The sequence below is a fragment of the Acanthopagrus latus genome, chromosome 21 (genome assembly GCF_904848185.1).
Source record: "Acanthopagrus latus isolate v.2019 chromosome 21, fAcaLat1.1, whole genome shotgun sequence".
NCBI classification, from domain to species: Eukaryota; Metazoa; Chordata; class Actinopteri; order Spariformes; family Sparidae; genus Acanthopagrus; species Acanthopagrus latus.
Genome location: NC_051059.1, coordinates 2,237,666 through 2,254,522, shown reverse-complemented (window position 1 = coordinate 2,254,522; position 16,857 = coordinate 2,237,666). Strand labels below are relative to the sequence as shown.

At 40.4% G+C, this 16,857-nt stretch overlaps 1 protein-coding gene across 8 annotated transcripts in view; it reads right to left on the bottom strand.

Moving 5' to 3' along the window:
• Positions 1-16,857, bottom strand: part of LOC119011321 (disks large-associated protein 1-like) — a 115,320-nt gene that overhangs the window by 18,250 nt on the left and 80,213 nt on the right. For all 8 annotated transcript variants that reach the window (XM_037084335.1, XM_037084334.1, XM_037084336.1 and 5 more), the window contains one exon: positions 331-455. In XM_037084335.1, coding sequence (XP_036940230.1) covers positions 331-455 — 125 coding nt within the window. The remainder of the gene's footprint in view (positions 1-330; positions 456-16,857) is intronic.

The window sequence follows — 16,857 nt, the reverse complement described above, 5'->3', positions numbered from 1 at the left end:
CAGAGTTTAAAAGCCTGCAACTCCCCTCCAGTTAGTTGGAACTGAAGAAACCCCTTGGATGAGTGGTGAAACATCGCAAAAATATAAATTAAGAAAAAAAAACAAAACAAAACAAAGAAACACGTCCATTTGTCCATGATACAGCACTTAGAATTTTCTCGTCTTTGTATTTTTGGAAAAGGACACGCATCTCTTGGAGCTGATGTCTGAACCTCCAGCCCTGAGTTATAAGTTCTAAGGGTAGTTTTACCCACTGGGGACATAATTTAACCAACAGATGTTCTGATGATCTACAACTACATGATGGGCAGATTAGTCTTTGTGCAGTACCTGTGCTGACTCTGTGCTGCTCTGTGCTGTGATCGAGATGTAGGGCTTGGAGGCTGTTGAGCAGGTGGAGGTCCGGGGTGGCACTGGTGGAGGAGTTTTCTTATAGGTGGTGATGCAAGATGAAACTATAAAGACAGAAAAAATAAGAAGGAGGAAAAACAAAGTTTTTAATAAAGAATTTTAAACTGTATGGATTGAATTACCTGCTTATTGCAGCTGACTTCCAAAATCACTGCCATTCCAAATCACAAGGTCGGTGTTTAATTCAATTTAATTTGCCATTGCTGTTTCAATGAAATACATTTTGGGAGAACCGATACTTTACATTTTAAAACCTCAGTATGATCTAGACCTGGTCTAATTCAAAAGTGTAATGAGAAAACTTTATTAAACACAGTAGTGTTTTAAAAGGCTGATTCACAATTTTTACTCTGGTTCAATTGAAATGTAGTTGGCTATATTCTGTAGTGTGAAACATCCCAAAGGCTGCTGCAACAAACAAATTTCCCCATCTGCGGGACATTAAAGGATTTCTGATTCTGATTCTGAAAGCCTTTGTTACTTTCAAACTGCTTTGAATCTGTCCTTTGCAGGTCCATTGGAGGAGCTTTCACTAAGACTAACACTCATTTCTTTCTTATTCCATACTGTGGTGTAAACCAGAAATTTCATTTTATCCATATCTGCATTCTTATTTAGCCGGTGGCAGCAGAAAATTCAAAAATATACATGAAATGACATTTATTTGCGCTTGTGTGTTCAGAAATAACATGCACCCTGAGGGGGGAATAAACCAGCTTGTTAGCTTTGCATCTAGCTGCTGATCTATATCTGAATATCAATGCCCAGCTAGGAAGAAAACAGCAAGAAAAACATACACAGCCACATACAGCTGCAAGACACTGTCTCTGGCTCTCACTACCACACACACATATTAACACATTTGAATTGTCACCACTGAAAAGAACAAATGTAAAAGCTCTCTGACTCTGAAACCCAGTTTCATATGTGGTAAGCCAGTTCTCTACAGCACTGTGCACGGTACACTAAAAGAGCTCAAGGTTTAAGGTTTATTTGTTGTTATTAATTCATTTACCATTCAACAACACATGGTCATAGAAAAATGTGAACTGTGGTCCCGTTAAGCTACATTGAAACAAAAAGTATTGTTTCTGGTGGAGTGTTGAAGCATACATGACAACAACAACATCAAACAGAGGATTTTCAGAGGAACACTTCATTTCAATGTATTACAGTCCTTTTCGCAACTTTAGGCTACTAGTTTGCTGATGTCTCAGTAACAAAGCAGCTAGCCAGACAATTGTTTTTGCTGATAAATACATAACAGTCTGCAATTTAATGTACTGGTGATGATGTCCCTGGCCCCTATCTTTGGTAAAGTAGGAATACATTGACCTCAACCATAAAAAACTAAAGAGTCAATATAAATATTCAAACTGTAGCTGTGTGTCCGTACACCTGTGCTACCCCTTTAACTGAAGAGTTGAAAGAGTTTGTACAGCACTCAACCTCAGGTCTCAAAATATCAACAATAATAAGACAGTCTCAGCTGGGATTTTGAGCATGAGCAATATCCTGAAAATAACAACTTCAATAACAACATCCAGCATAGAATAATAAGACTGAGCTCAGTTCAGTGGTTGGTTGTAATTCATTCTGCAGTCATCAAAACGCATAAAACTACACAAACTTCTATATTTTCAAATTGAGGGCTTTAAAAGCAGATATAAACCATATTTTTCTGGACTGGAAATGTCACTGGCTACAGAATGTATCAATCATCTGGAGGCTGGCAAAATATAGAGGCTCAGGAGAGAGGAGAAAGATCATTTGTCTACATGATCACTCATTGGCTGTGGTAGAGTATGATGCTCCTGTGTGCTCAGATGAGCTGTCATAAAGCTGCCATCTCAGGGGGCGCATCCAATTGAACCTAAATTGCATCCACATTTCCCTCACTTGCACCTCTCCTTGTGTCTCAGTCCCTCCCACTGAGGATTCATGGAGAGGCACGAGGAAACAGCAGGAGGAGAGAGGAGACGAGGAAATGTGTTTTAAGAGAAATGAGACATCATTTTCTCTGCAGTTTCAAGTGAAGCGATGTTCATTTCTGATGACGGCTGCAGCTGATCACAGCTGGATCAGCTGTCAGCCCACTTTAACAGCTGTAGAGACGTCGGATGAATTTGTGTCTGCACAGAGCCCCACAAAATGCTATGATCTATATATTCTATCAGTTACAACACAGAGTCACTGAGAGATTTAAATAATCACATAAACTGATGTGCCACATGTGGAACTGCACACAGTTCTATTAATGGACACTTAAAAGACACACTTTTATTGTTTCTTACAGTGCAGGTTGTGTAATGATTTCTTCAGTAATGCGCTTATTTTCATTAATGATAATTTTTGGGTACATAATGTTGCTGAACCTAGACCTGACCAACTGAATCAACCCCAGATCATAACATTGCGCCCAAAGGCTTGTATTTTAGGTATTAGTCATGATGGTCCATCCAGGGCCATTTCTGTCTTTTTGGGGGCCCTATGCTAGATGTTGTTTGGAGCCCCTGTTTTGTCAAACTACGTTGACCCATCGTAGCAAACTGAACTCATAGGAAATGACAATACAAGGTTAAAAAAAATGGGGATCCTCTGGAGGTCAATACATTAAACTGCTGATATCCTTCATTCAAACGAAGCTTCCGTATACGTCAAACTTCTTCTGGATTTATTTGTGAACCCACAACCTTAAAGTTATGTTTCCTGTTGAACACCTGAGCATAAATAACAGTCTGTATCAAAAGTGTGTAATGTGTCCTGCTCAGAGGCGCAGGATCCATCTCACCTAGCAGAATGTCTTTATATATGAATCACCATTTAACAACCCAGAATGTGTTAATGGTGTTTTTTGGACACCAGAAGCTATTATTAGGCTAAATGTTTCAGGGAAACTGAAATGATGTAACATATGAAACCTGACTCTCAGGAAATGATCTGCGTCATGTGTCTTAAACAGACCATGAAGAGCAAAAAGTTTCTAATAAGTGAAGAAAGATGTTTGTTCTCCTACAGTCTAACTGACACATTTTAACTTGCTGGTGAATGACAAAACAAACATGCAAATATAAAACTTGTGGTGATACATCTGAGTTTAATCTGCTATCTGTCTTCACTCCGGTATGAAATGTTCACATTTAAGATTCAACATGGGTGAAATCAATGGAACACATGCCTCACACAAGTGATGTACTTTGCACATGGGAAACATTTGGTTTTGGAACATTTTCAAGGTATAATATCCAGCTGTATTGTGCTGTTTGTTGTTATTTGGTGCTTTCAACGGATGACTTCAAAAACTGAGCAGTAAAAGCAGTAAAAGGCTTGCAGCAGCATCAGGAGCATGGCTGTTACAGTCTCTCAGATTGAGATACCTGTACTGATCCTGATACTCGGGAAAAATTGGAGTGAAATCAAGACAGCCAACTGTAACAAATGATGCTCAGCTTAGTTCAACCAGCCAATCATGTCTCTACTGTCAAACTTAAAACCACGCTCCTCTCTGTTGTCAGCTGTCGTTGCAGGCATTCATGTAGCGTCCTCCACCTCTTCCTCCTCTAGCTCTTCATCCAGTAGCTAGGTTCAACTCAACAGATTCCCCCATCATCAGATCTCCAGGATCCTTCCTCCTCCATCACCCCCACCACCAGTGTCTAGACTTTATCGGGGGGTTTCCTATTCTACGCACAGCTTCATCACCTCCCGTTACCTCATCACAATGGAGTCTAACCGCCAAAGACTTTCTCCCTCACTTTTGCACACATGGCGATAAATCCTCACTCAAAAATCTACGAGTCTTTACTGACTGAACTGTCTGTGAGCCATGCCTGGACCATGCCTTCGCACAATTATATTCACACAGTACTAAACTGTTTCCTCAAATCCATTGTATGATCTAGTCTTAATGTGAACTGTTCTTCAAGTTGTCAATATATCATAATTTGTAGTTGACAGGATTAGAGTGCTGTAATCACCAAGATCCCTTCTCTGTGGATACATCAAACTTCACATCTGTCAGCCTCCTCCATCTTTCTGTAACTCTGAAACTTGAAAACAGTTTTGAGTGTTAGCTGTGAGGGTGCCTAAGGGCTAAACACGAAATATGAGGATTATCCTCACAGAAGGTGGTTTTTAACCTTTAGAGTTACAGGGAGGAGAGAGTGGAGTCCCTCCCGTCTGTTAAATCAGTCTTCCTCAGTGGTGAACCCATTGCTTCTCTCTTTGCTTGTCTCCAGACAGAGCTGGCTTGTCGTAATTCAAGTGTTTCAGCAAAATATGCGGGTTGCTTTTGGACAGGGTCAGGGCAGCTCATCACTTGGATTCTGATGCATCAGCAAAATGCTAAACATTCACTGGGGCTTCTTTTGAGAGGGGGATCTTTAGCTCTTCCTCTCAGAAGTCAGCGCCTTTGACTGACATGTTAAGCGTTGAGAAACTGCTTGGCTGCTTGTATGTCAAAGGAAGCCTGTCCTCATCAGAAAAAAACAACCATATAGGTCAACTGCAAAAGCAACTTCTTAGAACCCATATTTACATTACTTGTTAGGCAGAGACCTCTACTGTAAGTTGTAATATGCAAAATTAGAAAGTCAGGTGAAGCAGCACGAATGGGGAGAATGTCTGGAAGGAGAAAAAGCTAATACTGCCATACACTTGTCATTAAAAGAACACTTTACATTACAGCACATTAATAACACACTAGCAGTGTGGTAATAGTTAGGTAACACCATGTAATTACCAAAGTAATAACCAGATGATACCTTGGTATTAACAATGGGTATGTCTGTTTGGAATATGCACTGTTATCTGGTTATAACTTACATTTGCTGTGGTTTGTTGAGGGAGCAGCATCGGAACCAGCAACACCAAGAGACTCAATAAACTCATTAAGAAGGCTGGCTCTGTGATTGGCTGCAAACAGGACACTCTGGAGGCTGTGATGGAGAGGAGGACGCTAAAAAAAACTGTTATCCATCATGGATAATCCTCTCCACCCTCTCCACCTCACACTGGTCAGACAGTGGAGCACCTTCTCCAAAAGGCTGCTTCAGCTTCGCTGATACAGATACAGGAAATCTTTCCTGCCACAAGCCATCACTTCATACAGCAACTCTCCCACCTCTGCCAGACAGAGAAATCTCTGACCTCTATTGTTTATAGTATAGTTTGCACTGTGTATATACATTGTATATATCTTGCTTTCTATTTCTGTTATGTACAGTGTGTTTTTCCTTTTTCTTTCTTTTTTGTGGACCCACTGCTGCTGTGACAAAATAATTTCACAGTCTGGGATCAATAAAGTAATTCTATTCTATTCTATTCTATTCTACATTAGGTAATTAGATGGTGTTATCTAACTGTTACTTCATTATTACCAAACTATTACCACACTATTAGTATGTTATTACAGTGCAGTAATTATAAATGCTACCCACAAATATAATTATAGTCAGATCTAAGTGTACCCTTAAGATGGCACAGTGATATTCTAAGTCTATTCATTTAAGCATTCACACAGTTAATGATTTGTTGTCAATTAGATGATCACATTCATGGCTAGCATTGGACCACCTTTGTGTTACTGCTCAGTGTGCTTATTGTGGCAGTGATGTTGAACTTGCTCAGTGGCACAGGCCTCAGTTCTCTGAACTACATGAAGTATTCTCAGCTCTCAGTCGCAGCAGTGCTTCTCCCCGCCTCCTAATGTCCTTGAGCCTGGATACCTGAAGTATCACTTCACATTGTGTCTTTTCTCATATGCCTTCAGCAGTCTGTGAAAACTTCTGCCCAGCTCTCACACAAGAGAGTGAGCTTGTTGTCTTCACATATCATATACATACAGGCTATACCTTTATGGGCCATCTACTTAAATTAGCAAATTTGCATTAAATTATGCAAAACTCTTTTCCTTCTTTAATTCGCACCAGTCTCCCAGTATGGGTCATGACCTTGTACAATGCCATCTGTAAAAGCTCCACTTCCTGGCCTCTTCACTGATCAGATACATTTATCTCAGGCTTGGCTAAAAGCCATCAGCTCAACTGGTCTGCAGGACCACCAGCATCAATGTCAGGACAAAGTCAGCCTCTTTGCCACTTCCATCTGCGGGTAAGTACCCATCACGAGCCAGATGTTTCATTTGATGCATACTATTAACACTTGAAATGCAGCTTTGTGTAGATCCTGGTAAGGGATTTGAGGCTCCATTACTTGTAGCTGATATCTCTTAAAAACAAGGATGTTTTTAAGTGATAGCTTTGTCAACAATATCATAATACTGTTACATATTCATGTTTCTCGTGTCAGAAAAACTGAAATCACCTCCAACACATCTGAAAATCAATCAATCAAGCTGACTTTTTTTCACCAAGCTCAAAGAGAAAACAGTGGAGATGCATAATGTCCAATCTTTCATGACCTCATTAGCTAGCATCACAGAAAAATGGTGACTGGAGATCTCAGGATGGGAAGCTCAGATTCTGGGATAAAGTTATGCTGCTGGGTTCCAGGTTGAACATTTTATTAACTTGGAGAATCTGACATATTGTTATCATTTCACTGCTTCCTGATTGAACAGCAGCTGAAAGGGTGATGGATAGCAAAAAACCTGGAGGGACGACGTGCAACATATAGTAGTAGAGTATAGAGAAGAGCAACATATTTGGTATAATATTAGCTAAACTTCCTGGTTAAAATTAGGCTACAATTTGATTACATGCAGCACAGTTCACTTCAAGGTTGAAACGTATGTGTCAGAGATGTGTGTTGATATGTCAGGATTAATTTACGCCTGTCCTATCCTGTAACGCCATCAAATGGGAATATTAGCCAGGATGTGGTTGAATGCTGATGTTAGCTGTTGTCTATGGAAGCTTACAGGTAATTAAATATGTTTTTTTAACTGAAAATATGTCTTGGAGTGTCTCCCAATTTCCACATTCCACTACTGTCTTCTCAGTTTCTGAAGATATCTATAACAATTTGTCAGATTCCATAGGTTTATAGGACTGTCTGGAACACAGCAGTACACACTGGAGAATTTCACCCTGCGTGTGCACAGGAAAATTGCCAACATGTGAATATGGTCTATTACTGTTAAAAATGAGCCTTTTTAATATCTACAGTCTGTGTCATTATAGACACACCCTTAAACCTGCCTGCATTTTGTGTTGTTGTGTTTGTTTCTGACTCTGACTTTTTGGGCTTCATCTGACAGCACACACAATTCAGAGCAACCGGACAGACAGCAACACAGATCAGAGATCACACTGAGCAGGCATTCCAAGGCTTTTCAGAGTGTATTACATGAATGCTAATCTCCCAGTCTCTTTTCTTTGTGTGGATATGGAGACAGTTATATGGCTAATGTCAAGTGTGCCCTCAGCAACTGAATGAAGATCAGAGAGAGGGCTGGTGGGAGAGTTGGATCTGTGAGGAAGCAAAATGAGAGGAGGTGATTAGCTGGGCTTACATGGCTCATCAGCCTGCTCTGCTTCTTAACTCACACTGACCTCATTTAAGTTGCATTTTACTATTGAACCCTCTGACTCTGCTTTCTCAGTTTTTTTGTAATGTTGGCATTCACTACTCTAATCTTTGTTGTTTATGCATTTTAGCCTGTATTTTTCATGTCGTTGTATGCTGAGCTTACAATGAAAATAAAGGCATTCTGATTCTAATCCGTCTGTTTGTCTGTCTATACAAAAAGATGAGGCTTCTTTGCCCACACGAATATGTATTATTAAAATGTTGTTTTTTTAAGTTGCTGCCAGCAAATAAACAGTTCAGTGCATAAATGGCAATTTATTTTAACACATTATTGAGCTTTAGAGAACTAAGATAACCAGCTACTGGCTATAGTGTCAGAGTACAGACAAGAGTGTAGTATAAATCTGAGCATTAGCTTTGAGCAAGAAAGCACATTTTCCAAATTCCTTTGGTTTTAATGATATTTACAAATGAGTGTAGTGGTATTTAAAAGAGACAGTGTGATGCAGAACTGGGTGCAAAACACAGAACTCCCAAACTTCAGGTTCACATCCTGCATTCTTAATTTAGTCAACAAAGACACTTTTGTTACAAATAGGCAAAGATCATGATATGGTAAATATTTGAGAAGTAAACATACCTTTTATTTATTGTAACTGTTAAAATGCCTTCAGATATAACCTGGATGATAAGATAAAGTTCTGACACCTTAAGGTCGATTTATAGTGAGCATTTATTCATGTGCACATGTGTGCATCGCTGGTGACGATGAGGGGATTGCAAACTATACTTTCCCCTTCATCTCACCATTCTGTAGAGTGGACAGGTGGAGTGTCTGCAGGGAGGGCTGCCTGCTCTTTGGACATCCAGCCTGTGCACTCTATATCCCAGAGACACTCAGGGAAAAGCAGTTCCGGAGGAGAAGTATAATGGAACTCAGGAACTATACTGGTTGCATGTGCATTGCGGAACGGCTTAGCTACACTTTTGCTCTGTGCTTCCTATTCTGTCAACATTGCATGGCTCTGTTTTGAGTGCAGCATAGAACAGCACTTCTAGACAGCCGAGTTCCCGCAGTAATTACAGAATCACGTGTGATCGCAATTACATATGTATCCCAACTGATGGATTAGAACCAGGGTGGGCTTGCAAGGATTTTTTGGAAATGTTGGTGCTGGCATCGACACAGAGTGTTTTATTCTGAAAATTAACTGGATGTTTTGATATTGTTTCAGTGTCTGTCTTACTGCCTGCTATGTGCTAAATTTGGCTGAATTGATGCACCAGGTCTGAAAACCAGCAAAAGTAGAGACCTTGTTTATCTGCTGTGAGTGATCAATAGAAAAGGGTGGTGTGTTTACAGGGGTAAACTACAGGTCACAATCTTCAGTATGGGCATTGCTGTTAAGTAACAGAGATGCCGGAAAAAAGAGTCTACTAATTCTAATTCCCCCAGATACCCGTCTGCTTTGTTCCGTCTATTGGTTTCGCTCCATCGTCCGGGAACCCCCGCCAGCTGTGTTTTGAGCTTTATTTCATTTTGTAGCGTGTTTGGTGTAGCATCCTCGGCCTGTGTTCATCCATGCATGTATGCATAAGATATATGATGCTGTAGAGACCTGGCATGGTATGGTCTGTATATTGTAATAAATACACCATGCAGAACACCCCACGTTGCCTGCCATCTCTAACCCGAGTCACTGCCACTAAAGCAGACCATAACCTTTCCCTTTCACCAACCCACGTCACAATGCATAGTTAGATTTCTTGAGAGGTGTACGTCAGGTTAGCCCGTAGGCTATGGCGTAGGGCATGCACCCACAACTGTTTGGATTGTTGTACATTCTTCTTTGCTTGTGTTTATATGATTTTGAAATTTAACATAGTGATTTATTTACGTATTAATTTGACTGAAGAAGCTAAGAGATTGAAGAAAGTAGCAAACTACCAGCTAACACACATCTCCCAGCTGGCCAGTGAGAGCTATTGGACAATTAGTGTTGGTGTCTTTAGGCAGTGCACATTCATGTATTTTGGAGGAGTTGGTCTGGAGGAATTTTTTTGGTAAGGTTCTTTCAAAATGTAACTTGATCTTGCTTGTTTCTCCAGTTTTACCAACCCTAGCTTTAATTGAGTTTCCTAAGCCACTGTACCAGACTCCCTTTAAATGTTGTGAAAAAACTAACTTATCTAACTCACTGTTAAAAGTACACCCAATAGAATCAAACTTGAGACTCTCACCAAAAAAAACTACATTAGTGTATAATGACAGGAACAGTATACGCTGTTGCAGCAGACTAAATGCTGCTTGGCTGATGACATGTTCTCTTAGCAACAAGAAGAAGAACTAATAAAGAAATTTAAAAAAAAAAAAAAAAACAGCACCGGACGTTCTGTCATCTGGTGGGTTGTCCGTTCACACAGACTAGATGTTTCCTGTTGTGTTGGGGTGTAGAACTCATGTTCATCAAATCTACCACACTGTGTATGAGTCAACAGATTAAAATGCCATGCCAGTGAAGCTGTTCAAGTCCTGTGTTGACAATTCAGTTGTACAATGAGCCTGGGTGGATAATTCAGTTCAGTGGGCATTGGACCAGTATTTATCAGCACAATGTGCAGTCATGTGGAAGTGGAGCCAACCATCTACTGTACTGTTGTGTGACACTGTGTGAGAGAGTGCATGAGTGAATAATATATACATACACATTTGTGCTTATCTGCATGTGTGTCCATGTATCCTCTTGGGTAACTATATAAGAATTCCCAGAGGAGCTGCAAATGTAGGTCATCTCCAGTTGAGCACTTTGAAAATAAAGACTATCTTAATACCAAACAGCCGACACTATGCTAAGTCCCCTGTGGCATCCACTCTGGCATATTCCCATCTGAATATCACGCATGAAGACAGCCTTTTTTTGCTTTTACAAGATTATCTCTGTGAGATTTCTGCTTTTTTTTGTAAGACTGTCCAGCAGAGTGCAGTTATGCATGTAACTGCAACCTGAGGCCAGATTACAGTGTAATCCTTTCTCCTGTTAGGTGTGTAATCACACGGTGTTGTATTAGAGTGTGAGTTACATCAAATTGCCTCTTAACACATAGCAGCACTGTGGCTGATCCAGTGTATACATGTAGTTTATCACTGAACAAAACTATTTTAAGATATTTAAACATGTGCATGTTTACACTGTGATGTCCTGGAATGATACAGTTTAGACATTTAAAGAGCACAAAGCTGCGCAATATTTTCACATTTCAATAATCTTTCAGTTCCATCTGCCCATTTGCAACAGCCATTAGACACAAACAAGCAAAAAAAAAAAAAAAAAAGAGAAAATTGAGTGGCCTTTCCCCCAAAGGGATCTCTGCAGTAAACAGAGTTTTCTACTTATGTAATCTAAAAAACTGCAGACACGACCAAAATGAGGTTTGATCCCTGTTAAACTAGTGGCCTAAATTGTTTCAAGTTGAACCCTAGTTGTTCTTTTCAGAGACATGTTTTGTATAAAATAATGCTTTGTTTTGCAGATGGGTAATATGAGGGAACAGCTGCTGATGCCCAATTCCCTCTCTTGCTCTCTCTCCCTGCTCTTACGTATCATGTCTCTTCTGTCCCTGCCTGCCATGGGTTCTCGTCTTAGCGGTCAGATAAATTGCCTCCTGACTGTAACCCCGTATATATATATATATATATATATATATATATATATTAAGAATGGGCAAGCAGGATTTGAGCAAATTTGACTAGGACCAAATTGTGATCGGGTCAGAGTGTCAGGGTGCCCATGCTGACCCCTGTCCACTGCCTAAAGTGCCAGCAATGGGCACGTGACCGTCAAAACTGGACCATGAAGCAATGGAAGAAGGTGGCCTGGTCTGATGAGTCATGTTTTCTTTTACATCACGTGGATAGCCGGGTGTGTGTGTGTGTGTCGCTTACCTGGTACACATGGTACCAGGATGCACTATGGGAAGTAGGCAAGCCGGTGAAGGCAGTGTGATGTTTTGGGCAATGTTCTGCTGGGAAACCTTGGCTCAACAATAGCATTGTGCCTATTATCTTTTTTATCTTTTACTGCAACTTTCACTGAACAATCCCTTATGTAAACCCTTGTGTTTTATTTAAATCAAATTATAGAATTTGTCAAGAAACAGTTGAAACCCATGAAACCTTCGACTCTCCTGAGTATGGACTGTAAACAAAAGAAGGGAATCTCAGTTATTTGTAAAACCATGTGCTCGCTTCCATATGTGCCCACCATGGGATATTTGTTTTTAGGCGCTTCACCAGACACCGGCCTCCCTGTTTTTATACAGCAGGCCCTGACCTTCTCAACCTGGCCAGATGTTTGATCTTACTTAATTATATTTGCCCCCTTCACATGACCAGTGGATTAAGGACATCCCTATTATGTTAAATTGGAGAAACTTCATTGATGGATTCAAAAATATATTTCCAAGAGACCTTAAAACTCATTCTTGGAGTACAACAACCTACATCTCACTAGACACAGAAGAGGGTTCAAGATTAAACCTAACCCCAATTTTGTCTTGCTCTAAAGTCCTCTTTTGTCCCTACTGCTACTGCCCTTTTTTCTTTCTTTTTTTCCCCTTTCTTTTTATCATGTGTTGTAATCTGAGCAGAGTGGGGATTGGGAGGCTGTTTTGTCCTGAACTGCTTGTACAATACCCACTACTGAATGACATCCAAAGGCAAATGAAAAGATCTTTCAGAAAAAGAAAAAATATATATTAGAACTACCATGTTTGTAATTATGCAGGTGACAAATGTAACTAACAGTCTATCTCATGAGACTCTACCAAAAGAAGTCACTTAGAAAATGGAGGCCAGATAATTGTCAGCTCTCTTGAGAGAAATGTGGAGCTGATTAATTTGGCTCTGCATATTATCACAGATATAAATACTATTCCAGGACTAAAGCAGCAAGTGTGCGTGCTACAATGATTAGTCAGTGAGAAAGGACAGAGAAAATGGGTAGTGAAAAAAAATTAGTCAGAGTCAGACTTGAAGGTTGAAGTAAAATTAAAAACATAAAACATTTAAAAAATGTATTTGTTTCATATACTGATTGAAGGTGTCTGTTTTGCTTGACTGTTATTCTACTTGACTCCTGTCAAACCAATCAAATGATTTTTGGAATTTAATAAACAGCAAGTTCGTCTCTGAATCTTGGGAACGCAGACGTCCTCCAGTAGTGACCTTCTCAGCATCAGCTCTGATAGTTTCACAGTGATGTCAAGCATATGGAATCCAAGAAAAAACATGACCTATAGTAGAGCTGCACAATATATCTTTTGGGCATCATCATTGCGATGTACATGTGCGCAATAGTCACATCACAGAGCCTGCGATGTAGGAGGCAAATGAACTCATCTAATTTCAAGGGAACCTGACACATGCTGTGCATGCAGACTCTGCATGCACAGCATTCCACCAGTCACATTAGGTCTTATTCAGTGTGCAGAAGCAGACCTGCCCCTGCACATGGAGTGAGTCGCTGCTAACAACATTGAAAAATGAGCAACAAACAAGAGAAAATCACAAAAATGAGGACTTAGTGCCAAAAATAAAAGCAGTGTCAGTTATCTGGAATTATTTCGGCTACAAGACGGATGATACTAACCAAACAAGTGTTCTGTGTCGACAGTGCCTTGCATCTGTTGCCACAACTAGAGGCAACACAGCAGATTCGTTTGAACATTTATGTCGGTAAAACACAGCTCAGTATGACAAAAACAGGTAAGATCAGTGCAGGTTAATTGCCCACAAGATAGCAGCAGTGCAGCAGTGTATCTGATGAAAATTCACGTATAGTATTCATATCGCAACATATATCGCAGGGTTAAAAAAAAACACAGTGGAGTCTTAGTGGATATATTGCTTAAAAACATGTCCATTCTGTTGAAAATATGTTAGACTGCACTGGTGTTTGATCCAACATTGCTGCCACACATCAATCACAATGATGCTCAAAGTAATAAAAACACAAATGAATGATAAATGAATGTAAGACCCATACAGTCAGTAAATAAGGTGTGGTTGCAACTCAAGCGTCTTGAACAGCTTCACTGCTCCTTGAGATAGATTTTTTAGGTTCACAGCACTCTTCATAAAATACTTTAGTGAGCCCTGTGACCTGTGGAGGGAGGTCCTGTCATCCTGAAAGAGAGCACTCCCATAAGGACAGGAATGTTCCCAAAAGTTTGACAGCGCTACCAGAGCCCACCAATGCCAGGCTTTTGCTTATTTAGAATATAATGAATGATTAGTCTTTTGACATTATCACTGTTTTCAAAATGGTGGAGTTGTGCCTAATGCTTTTGTACCACTGAAATCATGTGGTTGGGCTGATGTAAAAAATTTTACTCACTCAGTTTTACTTACATTATATTAAGTGTTTTGGCTGACCTCTTCCACACTTCGGCAAAACCAGTAGGTGACTGCATATGTTCTTTCATCTTTTTGAGTCACACAGAAATTGATACACACTATGGGGACACACCACTCTGATGTGCTCTGGCTTAGCAGTGTGACTGTTGTAAGGCATTTGTTGAAAAGAGGTCACAGTCTTGTTGAACTGAGCAAGCCTGAGTGGTTGGTAGACCTCTTAGACCTGAAGCTGATCTCACTGGGCATGCTGAGCCGCAACAGCAGGCATACATGCTGTGACCTCACAGCTCTGTGAGAAATAATCCCCATTTTCCCAAATGCCAACATTCCCGTGTAAAGGGGGAGATTTATAACTTTCAGAAGGAGGCCAAAGATGACAGCCATGTCAAATGAAAATTCTGAAAACTTTTGTCTTAAATTCCCACACAAAAATAATTATGACCTTATGTTCTGTCGATCATATTCACATGCTGACTTTGAAAATTTTGTCTGTCATGTATTCATTCAGAACAGGATTGAAATGCTGCTTGTATTCACATCCTTTTCTAATGTGATGGTGTGTAGTGTGCATGTGTCGCTTAGACATACTACCAGCCGCTGTTCAGGATGAACTAGTTCACAGAAATAAGTAGTCTTCCTTTTAATGTGATGTGTGGTTCCAATATACAGTGCTGTGAAAAAGTATTTGCCCCCTTGCATATTTCCTTTGTTTTTGCTTGTTTGCCACACTTACAAGTTTCAGATCATCCAAAAAAATTTTTTTGGCCTTATTGATAGGCAACAGGATGAGAGAGAGAGGGAGTGACACACAGCAAAGGGACCCAGGGAACCCAAGTCCACTGCAGCGAGGACGGAGCCTCTGTACATGAGACGCCCACTCTACCCACTGAGCTAAACAGTGCCCCTATCAAACAAACTTTAATATAAGCAAAGATAACCTGAGAAAATACCAAAAGCAGTTTTTAAATGATGATGTCATTTATCAAGGGAAAAAAGTTTTCTAAATCAAATCTCGACCCTTGGTGGCAAAATCTCCGATCCAGCGTTTCTGATAACTGGCAATGAGTCTTTCACATCACTGAAGAGGAATTTTTGCCCACTTTTCTTTTGCAGAATTGTTTTAATTCAGCCACACTGGGGGGTTTTCAAGCATGAGGGGCCTGTGTGAGGTAATGCCACAGCATCTCAATCAGATTTAAGTCTGGACTTTGACTACGTCACTCCAAAACCTTCATTTTGGTTCTGGTATGCTTCGGATCATTGTCCCGCTGCATAACCTAAGTGTGCTTGGCCTTAAGGTCATGTGCTGATGGTCGGATATTCAAGTTAAGGATTTTCTGGTAGAGAGCAGAATTCATGGTTCCATCAATTACAGCAAGTCGTCCAAATCCTGAAGCAGCAAAGCAGCCCCAGACCATGACACTATCACCACCATGTCTGACTGTCGGTATGATGTCCTTTTTCTGAAATGCTGTGTTAGTTTTACACCAGATGTAACAGGATGCACACCTTCCAAAAAGTTTCACTTTTGTCCCATTAATCCACAGAATATTTTCCCAAGTGTCTTAGGGATCATCAAGATGTTTTGTGGCAAATGTGATACAGGCCTTTGTGGTCTTTTAGGTCAGCAGTGATTTTCGCCTTGTAACTCTCCCATGAATGCCATTTTTGCCCAGTCTCTTTTTTATTGTTGAATCATGAACACTGACCTTAAAGTTGTAGTCTGTAACTATTATTTGAACCTCAGTTGTTCTCTTTCTGACCATTACAACTAAATTACAATGACGAGTGCCTCATGCCAAGTCACTGTAGAGTAACAAAGAATATTCCTCACATCGCGGTAGACAGAGTTATCAGCTAATCATTACACAGTCTTTCTGAAGCATGAGTAATGTTATTTCTCTAAACCAATTCAACCACTTAAGAGCGTACTGAAGACAAACTAATGTTATAACTGCCCGATCACTCTAAAGACTGTTTTGCTAACCAGTCGCCATAAAGACAGAGCTAAACACCGGAGTTAGCATACAAGCTACGAGCCATGTAGCTCGACTGCAACATCGTATGGCCATATGCACTATTGCAAGTACTTCTGTGACCACTTCTACCATAGCCTTGTGGTTAAAACATACTGTAGAATGAAACATATATCAAACTGGGGTCCTTACTTGTCCAGCAGAAAAGCCGCTAACTCTCCGTCGCTCTTGAATCCTTACAAATCCCAAAGCTCCCTCCACCTCTGAAATGACGCTCTGATATTTATCATTGCTTTCTCTCAGGCTCGGTTCAATTCTTTGTTTTTACACTGCTTTTCTTCGTGAGTCTTCTTATTTCTTCTCTTTGATGTGGGCAATGGTGGGGCATTTTTCGGCTCTGTTGTTGTTGTCTGTTCTCTGCCATTGTTTACAGTTTGGGCTTGAAAGTATCTGACCAGGTAAAAGTAGGCACTGCGCCTGGGGGGCACTGCCAGTACACCCCGCTTGAGGGAGGGGGGCTGCCAGCAGCTTATGCAGGAGAGTGATTGGCACTTCTCAGACACT